General features: G+C 38.9%; 1 protein-coding gene across 1 annotated transcript in view; it reads left to right on the top strand.

Moving 5' to 3' along the window:
- LRRC49 (leucine rich repeat containing 49) overlaps nt 1-18,589 on the top strand; it is a 138,060-nt gene that overhangs the window by 118,623 nt on the left and 848 nt on the right. Inside the window, 4 exon segments of the mRNA XM_030578382.1 lie at nt 2,312-2,549; nt 5,189-5,374; nt 12,379-12,488; nt 15,313-15,466. Of these exon segments, the coding sequence (XP_030434242.1) occupies nt 2,312-2,549; nt 5,189-5,374; nt 12,379-12,488; nt 15,313-15,466 (688 nt within the window).

The following is an 18,589-nucleotide window of genomic DNA, read 5'->3' as shown; positions in this document are numbered from 1 at the left end:
TTTCCTCTACAAAACAAGAACATTTCTTCCAGACCAATCAGTGAAGGAAACATTTTTATCCTCTATCTGGCCGGTAGGTAATTAAATAATGCAATGAGAGTGGAGATGCTTCTGAATCCATGTCACTGTGATAAACTGCAGCGGTTGGCTTTGGTGTGGAGGGTGATAGTGTGAGGTATAAACTCTCTTACCTGATCAAACCAGTCAGCTGTTCTGTTTCTCTAAAAGTTCTTTCTCTTACGCTCTTTGCTAAAATTGAATAGGCAGTAAGGCTAGCCAGAAAACAGCAATTCTGTTTTGCAAAATATTTCAGTATTTTGAAGTTTGTTTTTGTTCCACATTGGGATAAACAGGAGACCTGAATTTCCTACTCACACTCACTCACACGTACATCTTGATGTTTATGGAAGTCACCTGGGAAGTTGGGGACAGAGGCTCAAATCCCTGCCCTGCCTGGTTTGAAGACGGGACTTGAATCTGGGTCTCCAGCATCCGTGCCCTAACAGTTCAGCTGTAGAGTCAGTCTGTCTGTGTCTTGTGTCCGCCCTCCCCACATCCCTTCATTCTCCCCCCCAAAAAAATAAAAAAAAATCTTGGTCCTGAGAAATGTTCCTAGTTAATTTTTCAACAAAATGGAATTTTTCAACACAGAAAGTTTCATCAAATTTTTTTGCAGTTATTTCTAATAGTCAAAGGGGAGAGGTCACAGTTGCATATCTGCAGTCTGAGTGCTGTAATCTTCTTTCTCAGAATGATACACTGTCTCTCAAGAGAAATGAAGCCAACGTATAGTGTGTGAAAAATTGAGCCCTACTTCTCCAGAAGTTAGCATGTTTGCTGCTGATTAGTTGGGAAGAAAAAAAAGGGGGTTCTTCCAGCTATGAGTCTGGGCTATAATTTATTTTAATGCCACCAGAATTAGTCACTTTAAAATGTTAGATTTCCTTCAGGCCAGAAGAAGCTGGGAAAGTTGTGAGGCTATTAGACTTAAGTATCTGGCTGATCTTCAAAAATTGAGTAGTGCTGGTCAATCAAAAGAGGTTTTGACAGGCTCTTTTTGAGGAGCAATAACCACGCCCTATCAGGGTAAGGACCTAGTTGAAATGTGTGGCCTGTGTGTATAGCGGACACAGATTGTCTTACTGCAGGGCTAAGAAAATGCCCTGTTGGGTAAAAATGATTCTTGCTTGGTAGAAATAAACCAGGCCTAAGTGATGGTCCCTGGAAGAATCAGTGGTGTTGGTTTTTTTTCTATCTGAAACCTATAAATGGCTGTCTACAGCACCTTGACATATTGTTGCTTCAATACAAATTGGGTCCAGGGGGGAAAACCCCAAAACCAAGCCTGGAGCTGGGTGACCATCACTCTGAGGCCTATTCTAAAGCCCATAGATTCTATGGCATAGAATTTAATGGAAGATTTCCTACTGATTTCAGTGGGCTTTGCATCAGGCCCCAAAAGAATAGTTGTAAGTAGAAAATACTTTTAGCAAGCTATTTTCCCATCTGTGTGTGACTTAAGATTGTAGATGATACAATGAGGTGTTCAGATAGAGCAGTTAGTCTTGGAGTTGGATTCACTGTTTTTAATATTAAATTAATCTAGAGTCCCACAGGATTAAATTGGGTCAGTAAGACCCAAGATGTGTAGGCAATGACTTAGTATTCTCATCTTTAAGTCAAGTAATGTCTTGGTCAGAAGACATGGCATAGGGTTTTTAAGTGGTGAATGATGCAATTTATAAGAAAAAATGAAACTTTATTTATTCAACATTTTTGGTTAATAGCATTATTATCCCTGTTTCTTTGGTTTTGTAGTCTTTGTGTTTGATCTTAAAACAGGGTTTGATCCTGCGAACAATTACCAATGTAACGGGATTAGTTGCATGAGAAATTATTCATGTTGGGTATATTTTACAGGTCGAGTCCTTGGTTTTGTTCCCTGAATTTGAATGTAAAGGCATTTGAGCAAATGCATTAATTGAAGTTTTGTTTGTAGCAATCACAAGCAACACAAAATAGTCAAACATTTGAGTCACAATTTTAAAATGATTGCTAATTTTGGGTGCCACAGAATTGGGGTGCCCAGCTCCAGTGATACTGTGCATCCACATTATTTGATGGCATTTATAGCATCTCTGAAAATCAGGGTCTAGGTGTCTCAAGTTGGAATCCCAAAATTGTGGATATTTTTGAGAGGTTAGGCTTTGGTGTAAAGTGTAGGAGTTTTCAAATATTAATATTCACTTCAATCAAATACCCCAAAAGATATCTTCTCTTTTATATTACATCTGTTTGTTTCCCCTTACAGGTCTCTTGACACAGTACTGAGCAATGATGTACAAGGCTTATCTGTCCTCGATTCTCACTTAGTCGAAGTGGAGGGAGACACTCTTTACTTGTATGGTTCTGGAGCTCTGGAATCCCTGGATCGAAACTGGAGCGTTCAGACAGCTGGAACTGTCATCACAGTCTCCTTTATGTTCATAGAATTTGATGAAATTGTTCAAGTGCTACCAAAACTGAAGATCAGATTTCCTAATTCTGCGGTAAAACATTTTCTCTGAGACTTCAGCAATCTGAATAGCCACAGAATCTATGGATGATCTTTATTAACACCTTATTTTGGTCAAGTAACCTTTAGTTTTCAGCTTATTATCACTTATGTATATGAATTTGGGTTATTTGTTTAACTCTTCAGTTTTGTCTATATTGTACTTTTGACTTGATAAGGCCTTCTTGATTGAGCAAGAGACTTGAGTGAGAATTCTCAAAGGGAATTGAGGGATTCTGCTTAGGTTGGAAATTTATTTCTGACACAAACATTTCTTTTGGCCCTTCATAAAATAGAAAAGAGTTGCTAAATTGTGAGATGGAAATACAATACTTTTACATTGTTGATCCATTATTTCCATGTATCAAGAAGTATTTGTTTGTGTATCAAGGCCAGCCTCTGAACAGCTGGCGACAGAAAGGTCAGAGGTGGTGTTGGTTAAGCAAAGAACTCTGTGGAGTTCTGTGGTTCTTGCTCAACCGAAAAAACGTAAATGTGCAAAGTCTCTGGCCACATTCCCTCCAGGCAATGTGGGTCTGTAAAATCAAAGCAAATAACATAAAACTAACTAGAACAGTATCAACAGGTAGGCTCATGTGCCTTCATAGTTCCCTGTCTTGGTTTCTGGTCAACAAACCTCTGTCTCTCCTTCTCATAAAGATACCCCATGCTTTTTTTTTGGAAGGTTCTGAGCTTAATTGAGCATACCTTGCTTCAGCTCAGGCAGGTATTTCCAGCTATGAATTCAAAATCCCAGCAGAGGTTTTTAACCCCTCAAAATCTCATTCCTCTATCAGGCTCATTGTGGTCTCCTTTTAGGGGTGCTACTGAAGCAGTGTTGGAAGGAGCAGAATAAATGAGGGATTCTATGACCTGTACAGCTGGTACAACCAGGAAGCAATCAGACTCTACATACTCAAAATATTTCTTGCTTATTTTCTTGCTTGCAATGTAGAAATATCCCATTCTTTTCTTTCTATGCAAAGTTTAAGCAAATCTTGTTGTTGCAGCACTTCTACAGAGGAGCATGGGGTTTTGCCCCCTTATTGCTAATGACCCAATTTAAACTCAAGGAGTCGTAATGATGGTATAATAAATATGTGTGATAAACCAATCATCCAAAAAACTGGGGAATTGAATCCTATACACCTATAACTTAGTCAAAACAGTTAAGGCTAAGGGTATGTCTACATCTACAATTTTGCAGTGCTGGTTGGTACAGCTGTATTAGTACAGCTGTATAGAGCCAGCGCTGCAGAGTGGCCACACTTACAGCAACCAGCGCTGCAAGTGGTGTTAGATGTGGCCACACTGCAGCACTGTTGGGCGGCTTCAAGGGGGTTCGGGGAACGCGAGAGCAAACCGCGGGGAAGCAGGTCTCCTCCCCCGGTTTGCTCCAGTGTTCCCCGAACCCCCCTGCAAGCAGGTCTCCTTCCCCGCGGTTTGCTCTCGCGTTCCCCGAACCCCCATGCAAGCAGGTCTCCTTCCCCGCGGTTTGCTCTCGCGTTCCCCGAACCCCCCTGCAAACCGCGGGGAAGGAGACCTGCTTGCACGGGGGTTCGGGGAACGCGAGAGCACACCGCGGGGAAGGAGACCTACTTGCACGGGGGTTCGGGGAACGCGAGAGCACACTGCGGGGAAGGAGACCTGCTTGCACGGGGGTTCGGGGAACGCGAGAGCACACCGCGGGGAAGGAGACCTGCTTGCACGGGGGTTCGGGGAACGCGAGAGCAAACCGCGGGGAAGGAGACCTGCTTCCCTGCGGTTTGCTCTCGCGTTCCCCGAACCCCCCTGCAAACCGCGGGGAAGGAGACCTGCTTGATTACCAGAGAGGTATCCTCAGGTATGCTGGGATACCTGCTTATTCCACGGAGGTCAAGAAAAGCGCTGGTAAGTGTCTACACTTGATTACCAGCGCTGGATCCTCTACACCCGAGACAAAACGGGAGTACGGCCAGCGCTGCAAACAGGGAGTTGCAGCGCTGGTGATGCCCTGCAGATGTGTACACCTCCTAAGTTGCAGCGCTGTAACCCCCTCACCAGCACTGCAACTTTGTGATGTAGACAAGCCCTGAGTGTCTATATTAAGTGACCATAGCATTATACATACTTGAAAAAGTTATGGTCACACCTTGCTGAAAATGTACAGCCCAGTTAACGCCTACTGTATTTTTACATGCTTTAATACTCGATGAATTTTCATCATTTTTTTCATAAAGAATACAGACAAGCTATGACTGTACACTTACTCTTTCAAGTGAAGATGATTGTAAATGCTAAGGTTTTCCCACTCGGAGGCCACCAGATGTCTGTATCACTAAGATCTCTTATTTTATTTTCTAGTTTTTATTTTAATTTATTGGATACAAAAGGGAGAGAGCTTCTTTTTAAAGAGGGGAAGGCATCATGTGCCACATTGTTTTGAAGAGGTATTAAAAGCTCTACACATCAAGTGAGCCCAGTTGCTTAGATGGGCCCAACAGCTGGTTATTCATGTCTAAGGAGAATAGAAATGGCATGGAATGAAGCTGATCTAACACTGAGCTTGATGTCTGTAACACAGTTGTGTTGCCTTACTATTTTGTGTCCTCCTCAGTAAATATAACATAATTCCTGTCTGTTTTTTTGTTACAGCACCTGAAGTTTAAGGAGACAAATATTGTCATGTTGCAGCAGTTTAATGCATTAGCACAGGTGCGTCGCATTGAACAGTTGACAGTTGATCCTCAGGGAAATCCAGTTGTAAACTTTACTCTCTGGAAATACTATGTTCTGTTTAGACTGAACCATTTTAATCTGCAGAAGATAAATGGAACTGAGGTAAGAAGAAGTAATATTTTTTTTAGGAATACAAAGAACATGTAACTTCCCTCTCAAAATTATTCCTATAAAATGAATCCTCACTAATGGAAAGAACAGATTCTTATTTCATAAATTTATATTGATTATATATTAATAAAATTAGTGGAGCCACTCCATTCATTCTTATGCAAAAGTAAAAAAGATGTAAATCTACTTCCCCACATAATTTACTTTGCTCTGCATTCGTCAAACGAAATCTGTTATTTTTACTTATGTAGCCCCCCAAAATACCTATTGTTCCTATAGCTCTTGGTAATTGGAGAAGACAATTCAACCCTATTCCTGAGTACATATGATAAAGAAACACAAATCAATGTGTCTATTTTTTGGGTTTTTTTTTAATTTTAAAGAATTCATACACTTCATCTCTTCAGTGTTTCTTGTAACAAGTTTTTCTCTGGTTTATTATAATGTGTTTGAAAGGAATTTAAATATTGGAACTGGATGTATGTATTTAGGGCTGTCAAGCGATTAAAAAAAATAACTGTGATTAATCACACTGTTAAACAATAATAGAATACCATTTATTTGAATATTTTGGATGTTTTCTACATTTTCAAATATATTGATTTCAAGTACAAAACAGAATACAAAGGGTACAGTGCTCACTTTATATTTATTTCTTATTACATGTATTTGCGCTGTAAAAAACAGAAGAAATGTATTGGGTGAATTGAAAAATACTAAGTACTGTAATGCAATCTCTTTATCATGAAAGTTGAACTTACAAATGTAGAATTATGTTAAAAAACAAAACAAAACCCTGCATTCAAAAATAAAGCAATGTAAAATTTTAGACCCTGCAAGTCCACTCAGTCCTACTCCTTGTTCAGCTAATCACAGACAAATAAGTTTGTTTATAGTTGCAGGAGATAATGCTGCCCACTTCTGGTTTACAATGTCACCTGAAAGTGAGAACAGGCGTTCTCATGGTACCGTTGTAGCTGGCATCGCAAGATATTTACATGCCAGATGCGCTAAAGAAGGTTGATTTTGGGATCTGTAGTTTCTGCATTGCAATTTTGCTCTTTTAAGACTTTCGAAAGCATGCTCCACACCTCATTCCTCTCAGATTCTTAAACCTTAGGTTGAGTGCTGTAGCTATCTTTAGAAATCTCACATTGGTGCCTTCTTTGTATTTTGTGCAATCTGCAGTGAAAGTGTTCTTAAAATGAACAACATGTGCTGGGTCATTATCTGAGACTGCTATAACATGAAATATACGGCAGAAGGCAGTAAAACAGAGCAGGGAACATACAGTTCTCCCCCAAGGAGTTCAGTCACAAATTTAATTAATGCATTATTTTTTTAACAAGCGTCATCAGCATGGAAGCATGTCCTCTGGAATGGTGGCTGAAGCATGAAGGGGCATATGAATGTTTAGCATATCTGGCATGTAGATATCTTGCAGTGCCAGCTACAGAAGTGCCATGCACATGCCTGTTCTCACTTTCTGGTGACGTAAATAAGAGGGCAGCATTATCTCCTGCAAATGTAAACAGACTTGTTTTTAGCGATTGGATGAACAAGAAGTAGGACTGAATAGACCTGTAGGCTCTGAAGTTTTTTGTTTTTTTGTTTTTGAGTGCAGTTATGTAACAAAAAAATCTACATTTGTAAGTTGCATTTTCATGATGAAGAGATTGCACTACAATGCTTGTAGGAGGTGGACTGAAAAATACTATTTCTTTAGTTAATCAGTTTACAGTGCAAATATTCGTAATAAAAATAATATACACTTTGATTTCAGAGACAACACAGAATACAATATATATTAAAATGTAGAAAAATATTTAATAAATTTCAATTGGTATTCTGTTGTTTAATAGTGCGATTAAAACTGCGATTAATCGCGATTAATTTTTTTGAGTTAATCATGTGAGTTAACTGCGGTTAGTCGACAGCCCTCATATATATATAAGCATACTTGACAGCTGGTTTTAGTACAGCACATTATTATTTATATAGTATTTTTTCACTCTAGGTACACCATATACATAAAATCTCAAATATTTTCTTCATCATCACTCCATGAAATGGAACCCTTGATTTTTTTACCTCTTACACCAAATCATTAATTGTTTAAAGTGCAAAGGAAGGAAGTACATTAATACTGGTATACGTCTGCACCTTGTGTGCCCATTTGCACCAGTGCAAAGTAGGTGTAAAAGCTACCATCTGAGCTGGATAAATTATACATCTGTCGTGCACCAAGGACTCAGTCAAGTAAGGTGCTGAGAACTATAGCCCTGATGCAACACTTAAATACATATTTAAATTTAAGCATGAGATTAGTCAAGTGCTTTACAGTTAAGTGTTTTGTGGGATCATGGCCAGGATGTTCAACACCTTGTAGGACTGAAATCTCACTTAGCATTTATGTAAATGATTATACCAGTTTCAGGATTACAGGGATTTGAGCTGTCTATATAGAGTGTAAGTCCAAAAAGTTGTACCTATGGATGTTAGGAAACTAAAGTGTAGTAGTTACATTTGTTTTTCTGTATTTCTCATTAACAAAATATTTAGCAGAAACAAAAATAATTATATTGTAAAAATCTGATGAGAAATAGTACATTAAATGTTTAATGATTTTAAATTGATCATTATATTTTGTTTTTAATTGACTGTATCAGATAACTAATAAAGTATACAGACATTTGAACTCTATAATTTACTCTTTTTTTAGCTGTATCCAGCACGTATTAATCATGCAACATAGGAAGAGAGGGTTAAAGAGCTAAACTGAACTAAAAGTTCCCACGAGGAGGAAACTGGAAAGCAAAAATGCCTCCTTTTAATTGTGCTATATTTTAAAAAGAAAACAAGTCATTAAACTTCTAATACTATTTTGGATGGACTTTTTCTTAAACATAAATAACCCCAGGAGAACATTTTGAAATAAAACAAGTAGCACAGTATAAGGTTGTTTTTTTTCCCCTTTAAATTTATTGATCATGAACTGTTTTAAAAGGTGCCTATTAAAAAGTTTGGATTTGTAAGACTGAATATGGCTTTTAAAAAGTTGCTTGTCAATTTATTCTATGTATGTATTTAAATGTTGTATCTCCACGCAACATTTACTGCACCATTTAAAGTGCAAACATGCTTTTAGATTTTAAAGAGTTCTTCAGCCTACAATAATAAAATATAAAAAAAATCCTCCCTGCTTATGCCACAACTCCTCAGAAAATGTCTAAGGCCTGGCCTACACTACGAGTTTATACCGAATTTAGCAGCTTTAAACCGATTTAACCCTTCACTTGTCCACACAGTGAAGCCCTTTATATCGATATAAAGGGCTCTTAATACCAATATCTGGGAGTAGCGCTGAAATCGGTATTGCCATTTTGGATTAGGGTTAATGTGGCCGCAATTCGACGGTATTGGCCTCCAGGAGCTATCCCACAGTGCACCATTGTGACCGCTCTGGACAGCAATCTGGACTCGGATGCACTGGCCAGGTAGACAGGAAAAGCCCCGTGAACTTTTGAATTTCATTTCCTGTTTGGCCAGCGTGGAGAGCTGATCAGCATAGGTGACCACGCAGACCTCATCAGCACGGGTAACTATGCAGTCTGAGGATCGAAAAAGATCTCCAGCATGCACCACACGGGAGGTACTGGATCTGATCGCTATATGGGGAGAGGATTCCGTGCTAACAGAAGTCCGTTCCAAAAGACTAAATGGAAAAACATTTGAAAACATTTCCAAGGCCATGATGGAGAGAGGCCACACCAGGGACTCAGTACAGTGCCATGTGAAAGCTAAGGAGCTCAGACAAGCCTATCAGAAAACCAAAGAAGCAAACGGAAGGTCCGGGGCAGATCCGCAAACATGCCGCTTCTACGCTGAGCTGCATGCAATTCTAGGGAGGTCCGCCACCATTACCCCACCCCTGACCATGGATTCCGAGGTGGGGGTAATCTCAGCCATGGCTGAGGATTCTGCGGACAGGGAAGATGAGGAGGAGGAAGAGGAGGACGAGCTTGCAGAGAGCACACAGCACTCCATTCTCCCCAACAGCCAGGACCTTTTTCTCAGCCTGACGAAATTACCCTTCCAGCCCTCCCAAGGCATTATCCCAGACCACGAAGCCATGGAAGGGACCTCCGGTGAGTGTACTTTGTAAATATAAAACATAGTTTAAAAGCAAGCGTTTTTTAATGATTAATTTGCCCTGAGGACTTGGGATGCGTTCGCGGCCAGTACAGTTACTGGAAAAGTCTGTTAACATGTCTGGAGATGGAGCGGAAATCATCCAGGCACATCTCCATGAAGCTCTCCTGGAGGTACTCCAAAAGCCTTTGCAGAAGGTTTCTGGGCAGCGCAGCAGCATTCCGTCCTCCGTGGTAGGACACTTGACCACGCCATGCATGTAGCAAGTAATCTGGTATCATTGCATGACAAAGCCTAGCAGCGTATGGTCCCGGTGTTTGCTGGCATTCAAGCAACATCCGTTCTTTATCTCGCTGTGTTATCCTCAGGAGAGTGATAACGTTCATGGTAACCTGGTTGAAATACAGGAATTTAATTAAGGGGACAGAGATGGCCATTCCTACTGGGCTGTTTGTCTGTGGCTGAAAAGAAATCCTTCCCTGCAGTTAGCCAAGCAGGGGGAAGGAGAGGGTGATTGGCACTGAGCTTTTTCGTGTTTGGCTAGCAAGGATCTTCCCTGCTACTAGCCACACGGGGGGGGGGGGCGCTAGCAGGGATCTTCCATGATACCAGCCATGTGTAAAGCGATCATTCCAGAGAATTGGAATGGGGGGGTGGTTTCTGCTGCTGCACGTTAACAGGAAAGAAGCAGCACTCAATGGGCTTTGCTTGGTATTTGGGAAAGGAGGGCTCTGGATATATGAAGGCTGCAGAAGCCGAAAGACAATGCTTTACCATGGCCGCATGCAAGGCGAATTCTGCTGCCCGGACCTGTGTCTGTGATCTCTAACACCAAAGCCGCAGGCACTCCATATTTAGATGCAAAATGCGACCTTGTACTGAAATCACATGTGCTATTTAAGGTGAATAGTGTTGTTCACCGTGAAAGAGTATAAGCATTGTTCTGTAAAATGTATCTTTTTAATTACTTCTCTCCCTTTTTCCCCTCTCTCATGCAGCTGCAAATTTTTCAAGCCTCCCTCCTCCGTCCCGAAGGCTATCTCAGATAAGGCAGCGAAAAAAAAAGATGCAAGATGAAATGTTCTTGGAAGTCATGGAAGTGACCCGCAATGAAAGAGCTCATCTGAATGAGTGGAAGGACTTGGTATCAAATTACAGGAAAGATGCCAGTGACTGTGAGGGGAGGAGGGACGAACGTGAGGAGAGGAGGGACAAACGTGAGGGGAGGTGGCGGCAGGAAGATCAGCACTGGCGGGATGCAATGCCAAGGCTTCTGCGTGATCAAACTGACATGCTCCGGCATCTGGTGGAGCTTCAGGAACAGCAGCAGGATCCCAGAGTGCCACTACAGCCCCTGTATGACCACCCTCCCCACTCACCATGTTCCATAGCCTCCTCACCCAGATGTGTAAGAACACATGGGGGGAGGCTCCATGCACCTGCCCATTCCACCCCAGTGAACAGTCCAACCAAAAGGCTGTCATTATTTTGAAAGTTTTTTAGTGGCCTTTTCCTTCCCACCTGTCCTCCTCCCAAACCGCACCCGGGCTACCTTGTCAGTTCTCTCCCTTTTTTTATAATTAATTAATTAATAAAGAATGCATGATTTTTAAATGAGAGTGACTTTATTTCCTTAGAAAGCAAGCTGTAATTGAAGGGGGAGGATGGGTTACTTACAGGGAATGAGTCAGTCGGGGTGTATGTGTTTGTTTCTCCTTGATGAAGCACAAACAGTCACACCGTACCCTGGCCAGTGATGAAACTGGTTTTCAAAGTTTCTCTGATGACAGAGTAGATTAGTTGAGTATTGTATGCATATTTTCTTGACATATTATATGCTGGTAAAGAGCATTGATAATGCATCTGTAGTTCCCTAAGTGCTGTTACCATTGCATCCTTTCATGGTAAATGTTACCAAGAACACACTAGAGGTTTCACTAAAGAGTAGCATTCTTATTTAACATTTGCATATAGCAGACCATGACTGCCTTGGGGAATTTTGCAGTAACTTAACACGATGCTGGGAAAGAAGATATCAGACAAGGAGAATGTTTCTTTGTATTGCTCATTTTTTATTTGAAATTGAATAGATTTTATTTAGATGTCGGGAGGGGTGAGCATCATTAGAAAGTTTGGAGGGGGAAAGAATTGGGTTTTGAACACAGATGTTTAAAGTACATAGTGTCATTTCATCAACAGTTTGAAATTATCTTATAGACACAGCTGTAATTTTATGCTAGAGCAGCAGTATAGTTCATGTTTAGAAAGTAAAGTATTAGGGGAAGAATTAATTTTACTGGACTGGGAAAGACCAGCCAGTTTCTGTAAAGACTGCCCCATTGTGCTGCCAAAGTCACAGACACCATGGCTTATCTTCCATCATTTAAGTGCTTAGAGACCTTTCACTTCTGCATCACAACTGGATCAGAAAATTTTCCAATATATCTCTGTAAATTTATACAATATGGTGAGGAATTAATCTGTGTGGGCTGGAACACTCAGGGGGGAAGACCTGGTCATTTAATGAGCAGTATCTTGAGACACAGAATATCATGTTGTATGCATCAAAGTTTCCAGAGTTTGTAGAAAATAATAAGTAAAACAAGCAAAAGTAACTTGTGTGATTGCTCTTTGAATATATTGAAGATGCCAATAAAAATAAATCTAAATTTTGAAAAAGTTGTAGGGATATATTGTTTCCTTTTCTTAAATATGCCTGGAATATCTCTGCTATGCAGTGTTTTATAGCACATATTTTAACTGATTTGTTTTGTGCTGGTCATTTCTGAACATGGGCAGGTTTTACTGTTTATGAAAATTTTCCATTCCTATTTTTTTCACAGGTTACTCAGAATGATATAGTAATGGCTGAAAGGCTCTTTGGCATTCTTGCACATGTAGCATCTTCTGAATTGCCCCAGTATCGCCTGCTTTCACTACTTGGAGAATCCAGGTAAAAAATAATTTTAAACGGTTTAAGAAGGAACGCTTTTATAGCCATAGGAATTATATTTTTTACCATATATTTTACCATAATTTTGTTTGTATAAGTGTGTTAAGAATTAAGTTAACAGTTAAATCAGTCCACCCTTCTTTTTGGTTTGGTTAGATTGATTGATTAATCAGTTTTTTCAAAAAGAACTTGATTTTCTTTTTTTTAATAAAATAAAGTAGTTAATAGAGAAAACACACAGAAAGCTCAATTACAAATTGATATGTGCAATGAAATTCTAGAATGATACAGAAAATAATCACAGAGGGAGATGCCACTTTGTATGTCAGTGGCTCATAGTTTCAAAGGTCCTGTACTTTTAGTGTGCACTAGAAATACTTACAGGCTTGACCTATATTTATTCAGAGCAACATTAATTCCTTACACATACAATTAGACTGTTTTGGGTATTATATTAACATAATGAAGAAGAGCAAAAGTAAATTTCATATTGGCTTGTATAAGGCCAAGTTTGATCTTACTTCCTGCATTTTACAGGTTATGAAAACTGTTGATAGTTTTTCACTGGGGACCACACAGGAGAGACTGCAGGTTTGGTTGGTTTAGGACACTCAGTGAATGCTACTTAGCACGTGCAGCTGCAGAGCACCCACTGTGATCTGAACTCTCCTTGCTCAAGTCTCAGAGCAGGGAGACTGGGATGAGCCCAGGTCAGAATTAGTACTCCATAGCCTTTCTGACACCGGATACCTTCCAAATCTTGTGGGGGCGGGGGTGCAGACCAGGTCTGGAGGGAGAATGAGGTTCCTTGCCCGCTTCTTTCTTGTTCCACGAAAGCCAATGCTTTTATTTTCTTAACTCTTATTCGCATCAGGCTCATGTGCTTTCTTCTGGTCCACTTCTGTGGTTTTTTAATTTTTTTTTTAATGTTCAGAAATATAAACATTTAATTTTAAAATGCTGAAATTACCTGAGGCAGAAAACTGACGGGGTGGGTGGAATACAAACAGGGCAATGTGGAACACAGGAGAATGCAGGGGATGAGAATAGGAAGGAAACAGATGTGGGGAATCAGCAGAGGATGTTATGAGAAGCAGTGTAGGAGTGGAATGGAGTTAGGGAATGCTAGAGGTGATGGCATTTAAAAGGTCCACAGTGTAAGTATCTGCTATGGTCTTCCCTACTGAGCTCTTCTCTTAGAATCCTTGGAAGTGCCGGGGTGTGAAGCCTGTTACTGTTTGGACCTTAATGAGTCCACATCTCCTTAGGACATTTACACTGAAGATTTTGTAACATTTTCTCAGGGACAACCGGTCCAACTAGTTCCACTCCCCAGTACTGCTGTCCTGCAACCCCCTACATGTCTTAGCAGTTCCTGTGCTAAGCTCACATGGAGTCTTGCTCTCCCATGCATTGCTTGTGCCCCACAAAGTGCTGGCTCCAGGCTTGTCCTCCACAACTTACCCACTACAGCGTTTTACTGGGTGACCAGATGAACTGTCCCTGTCTTCATGAGTGGGGCAACTGCTTCCCTTTATGTCCCCAACACTGCAGATATTAGTTGGCGTATGTTACTACCAAATATATATTGCTTACCTAAACCGTGAGAAATGTTTTGTTTTGGAAGAAAGATACTTTTACTTACATTAGTTTGTTTTGTTTCACTTCTCCATAGCAATTCTGTCACAAGCAGAAGTAGGTTTGCCTACATTTATTTCCTGAAGGTCTGTTCCGTCATGTACTGTTGTTTTCACATTTACAATATACAGCTAATTCTTTACACTTTTACTGCTTCCTCCAAGGATCTCAGAGTACTTTTCAAACATTTATTAAGCCTCGCTAGAGAGCCTGCAAGGTAATTAAAAGAGATAAGAGATCTCTAATTTTATATAAAAATATTGATTTCTTCATTCACCACTGAACTGCAGTCTCCGAAGCATCTATTTAACAATGTACAGCAATACTGGTTAGAAGTTCTAAGACAGAAAGCAAAGGCAGTTGAAACTTACGTAGGCAAAATATAATTAACTACGAATTTGGCCAGAACACATGGGTTAACATACTCTTATGAAAATGCCTTTATAAGTAAAATGAAAAATATTAAACAGATCCCACTGTATAAAATTATTTAAAAACCATAAATTTTTCTGTACATTGCAGAAATATTGAGCACTTTCTTCTTGATTCACAAATAGAATGTAGTCATACAAGTTGAACAAAGTCCTTGGGTATATAATGTACTATATATATGAATTTCTGTTAATAGGGACCGGATACAGGACATGATCGAAGATGTCCATACATATAAGTGTACTGTTTATCTGATTCCAGTGTCATGTGTTGGGCAGCGCTTACTGAGTTATATACTAGAGACACGGAAATAATTTTAATGGGTGTTTCATAGTTGAAATATATGACAATTAACAGTTTTGACATTGTAAAATAAAAGGTGTTTAAAAGTTTGTGGAATAGAAGTTTCAATGGTATTTTTAGATTTCTGTGAGTACTTTTACTTTAAGTACATTTCTTAAGTTGTATGATTTTTTTTTTTCCATTTTGGAGCCCTGTTATGGTATGTGTCAAAACAAGCATTTGTCTTAATAGTCTGCAGTTGTGATGGGACAAAATAACGGATGGATATCTCTGGGACCTTCTGTATATATCAAGGCTGCAGGATGCAATAAACCAAAAACTCCTAAACTCAATGTTTGAAGCAGCCAAAAAAAAAAGAGGGGGGTGTTACATAAAATCACTGAAAAGCATTTGTGCTTTAATAAAATCTCAGATAATTAAATCTGTAAATCTTTTTACTGTCTTTCTACAGGAAGAAGCAATTCTGTTATATGCTAGAGGCAAAGGGGAAGAGATCTGGGATTGTCAGTGAAGAAAGTAATGACAGCAAAAGAGTTGGAGGAGAAAATGCAAGTCAAGCTATACTGAATTATACCACAAGGGAGCTTCATACAGAAAAGCTTGAGGTAAACGTGTTAGTTTGAGGATCCTGTGAAGATCATATACTCTGAAACATAACAAATATATATTTTTTCTTTTGGGTAGCTTGTTTAATTTTTAATCAGTTTTCCTATATTTTATTTGCCTGAAATAACGTTATTCGCTTTCACCAACTGAAAGAGTTTACAGGGTACTTCCAGACTTCTCTGGGACCCAGTGACTAACATCCGTATTATAGCAATTGTGCCATGAAAAATCTGTAAATTTTAATAATCTAATACAGTTAAAAATATATAATGTTTTATTAAAAATAAGTATATAGACCAATTTCTGCTTTCAGATGTGCCATCATGGCTCCCACTGATTTCAGCCAAGGGCAATCTTTGTCATTCCTTCAGCATTCCTAGGCTCTCAGTTCAGTTCTGCTCTGCTTGTGAGCTCCCTCTCTGAGTTCTGACTGTGCATTGCAGACTTAAGCATATTTCAAGAAATTGTCATCAGACAGTCCTTTTAACTTAGCCTTCTACTAGCCCTGTGTACAAAGACTACCCATGAAATTTTATTATATGTCAGTTTTAGTGGGGGTCTTTAGAGTGTTAATTCTTACATATCCCTGTTTATCATATTTGTTTGTTTTTCAACCGCATGATCAGACAGTTCAGCTTACCAGTAGAAAAATAACTACTATGCCAGAAGGCAAGGTGGTCAGCACTGTGCCCCTTAAAAAAGGGTCTTACCCGTACTGTGAAACATACTTGGATCATACGTTCGAACTCGTACATGGAGTATGCAAGCATAGCCTTACTTGGATTTTCTCTCCAATTTGTTGGTACCATTCAAACTGGAATTTTAAACTACCTAGAATAATGGAATATGATAGGGATAAATAAGCACAGGTTTTATAAGGGTGTAGTGATTTCTCTCACACGTTAGAATCCTTTAATTTAGACAGGCTTTTCATACAGTGCCTCCCAAGAGTCTGGCAGAGACCTAGTTATGTGGAGAGATACATGTGGCATGTTAAAATAAGACTGAGATAGGAAACGCAGAGTAATAATAAATGATCATTACCAGCTTGGGAAAAGGTTAACAGTGGAGTGCCTTATAGATCCTTTACTGGGGTTAGTATTGTTCAGTACAGAATAGAGCCATGACAAAAATTGCTTAAATCTCGGTAGAGGAAATCTTAGTGCAGCCCAGATTTAAATAATAATAAAATGACAGACTGTCTTGTTTCAACCAAGCCCATCCTAGGTCTGCTTTTCTGGCTGCAAACCTCTGTAGTTAAGCAGGGTGAAAGAACATCTTTTCCCTCCTCTTCCTTTTGCGGGGACAGCCTTTAATAGCAGCTGTCTCCAGTCCCTGCTGAGATACAGTCTAGTACCCAGGTTTGTCCCTTGCTTACTCCTCAGGTTTATAAGGTGTATAAGTCCCTTCACAATACTGGTAAGTAAATCAATAGTACATACTCAGCTTGATTATTGCATTGACTTTGGTCACCTCATCCCAAAAAGGACATAGCATGGAGGTGTGATGGGAGAGATTAAAAATACCAAAGCTGTTTAGTCTTGAGTAGTAGTGATGGCTAAATGGTAAAGGTAATTAAAATAATTAATGGTGTAAGCCAGTGAGTTACTCCTGTTTGCACTTTACCAGAATGAGAGGATAATAATAAAATAATGCTTTGGTGTTCGTGATTTACATTAAAACTATAGATGTGTTTTTGTTACCAGTATAGTAATTCACACTTTATCCTTCATTATAATACTGTATTCCATATGTGGCTGCAGATTTTACTGGTTGTCACAAGGGAAAAGCAAGATAGGCAAGAACTTCCAGTTCCCGCGTCACATTAACAGTAAACTAACATACTAAATGTGATCAAGTCAGACCTAATTACTGAAGACAGTAGATGAGGTTTATTGATTATTAAGTTTTCAAACTAAGCAGCTGGAAAGCATTTACTCTCCTTTTTCTCCCATAAAAAATGGTCTGTGTTATTTTCATGGGCCAAGGCATGACCTAATGTTTTTAACAATATTGTAAATCAGATGGATTAGGTATTTAGCACCAGTATAACTATTCAAAGGATAACATGTTATGGCACTTTCTGGAAATCCTCCAGAAAAAAGAATTAGTATAATTGAAGAATGACTAAAATGTGGTGCCAGTAGTTGCTCAAAATGTATTTTTTTGTCATGAAGTTAGTTTCTAGAAGTTCAGGTGGCTTTTGTACAATGCATACTGTATGTTGTACATAGGCTTGGCAGAATTCAATGTTTATTTTTTTATAAATTTCAGTGGAAATATTAATATTTAAGGATTCGTTTCAATTTTTTTATTTACATTTTCACAGTTGAGTGAAATTATGGATTGTTAGCATCTTTTATTTCTATTGATTTAAATTTTCACAGTTGTGAGAAATTACAGGGGGCCAGACAATTATTATTTACTGACAGTAGATGTTGAGATTCAAAAAGTTAAAAGATCTATAACCATTAAAACATATTGCCAACATCACATTTCAAAATATACAAAATATATATCCTTAAATCAAACTATAATAGGTTCTCAAGCAGCATTTTTCTTATTTTACCTATCTGTAAATTTCAATTATGGTCAATAGAAAAGGTGAAATTGACGTTTATTGATTAAAAATGTACAGTATGCACACATCATAGAAAATACGGAAAGGTATATGTGTACCGATTTATTTCTCCCTACTGTAGTTTACTGTGCTGCTGTTTGAAATTTTACGTAGGCAAGCAGATATTTTTCTCTGTAAATGCATTTGCAGTTCCTAGATTTAAAAATGATCTAAAATGTAATAGTTTGCATAGTATGCTATCACTCCTATCCCCCGCAGCAACAAAAAAATCCAATTCTGTTAGAGAAAGTTAACACTGCTACTTCCAAATGGAATTTCAGAAAAAAACAGTTTGAGAGTGGTTAGTTAAATGGTTATAAAGTTTGGATCTATGGTCCTATTCATTTAAAAAAACTGGCTGTACGATTTTGCAATTAAATTCATTTGTTAGAGAAAAGCATGGAATGTTCTGTTTTTGTGCAGATCACTATTTTCTTTGATTCATTAAAGTTCGTTTGGCCCTTATTAATAAAACATTGTTATTTAACCCTTTATGTCTGTC

This window comes from Gopherus evgoodei, chromosome 10 (genome assembly GCF_007399415.2).
Source record: "Gopherus evgoodei ecotype Sinaloan lineage chromosome 10, rGopEvg1_v1.p, whole genome shotgun sequence".
In the NCBI taxonomy this organism is placed as follows: Eukaryota; Metazoa; Chordata; order Testudines; family Testudinidae; genus Gopherus; species Gopherus evgoodei.
Note: the sequence above shows the minus strand (reverse complement) of the source record. Positions and strands in the feature narration are given on the sequence as shown.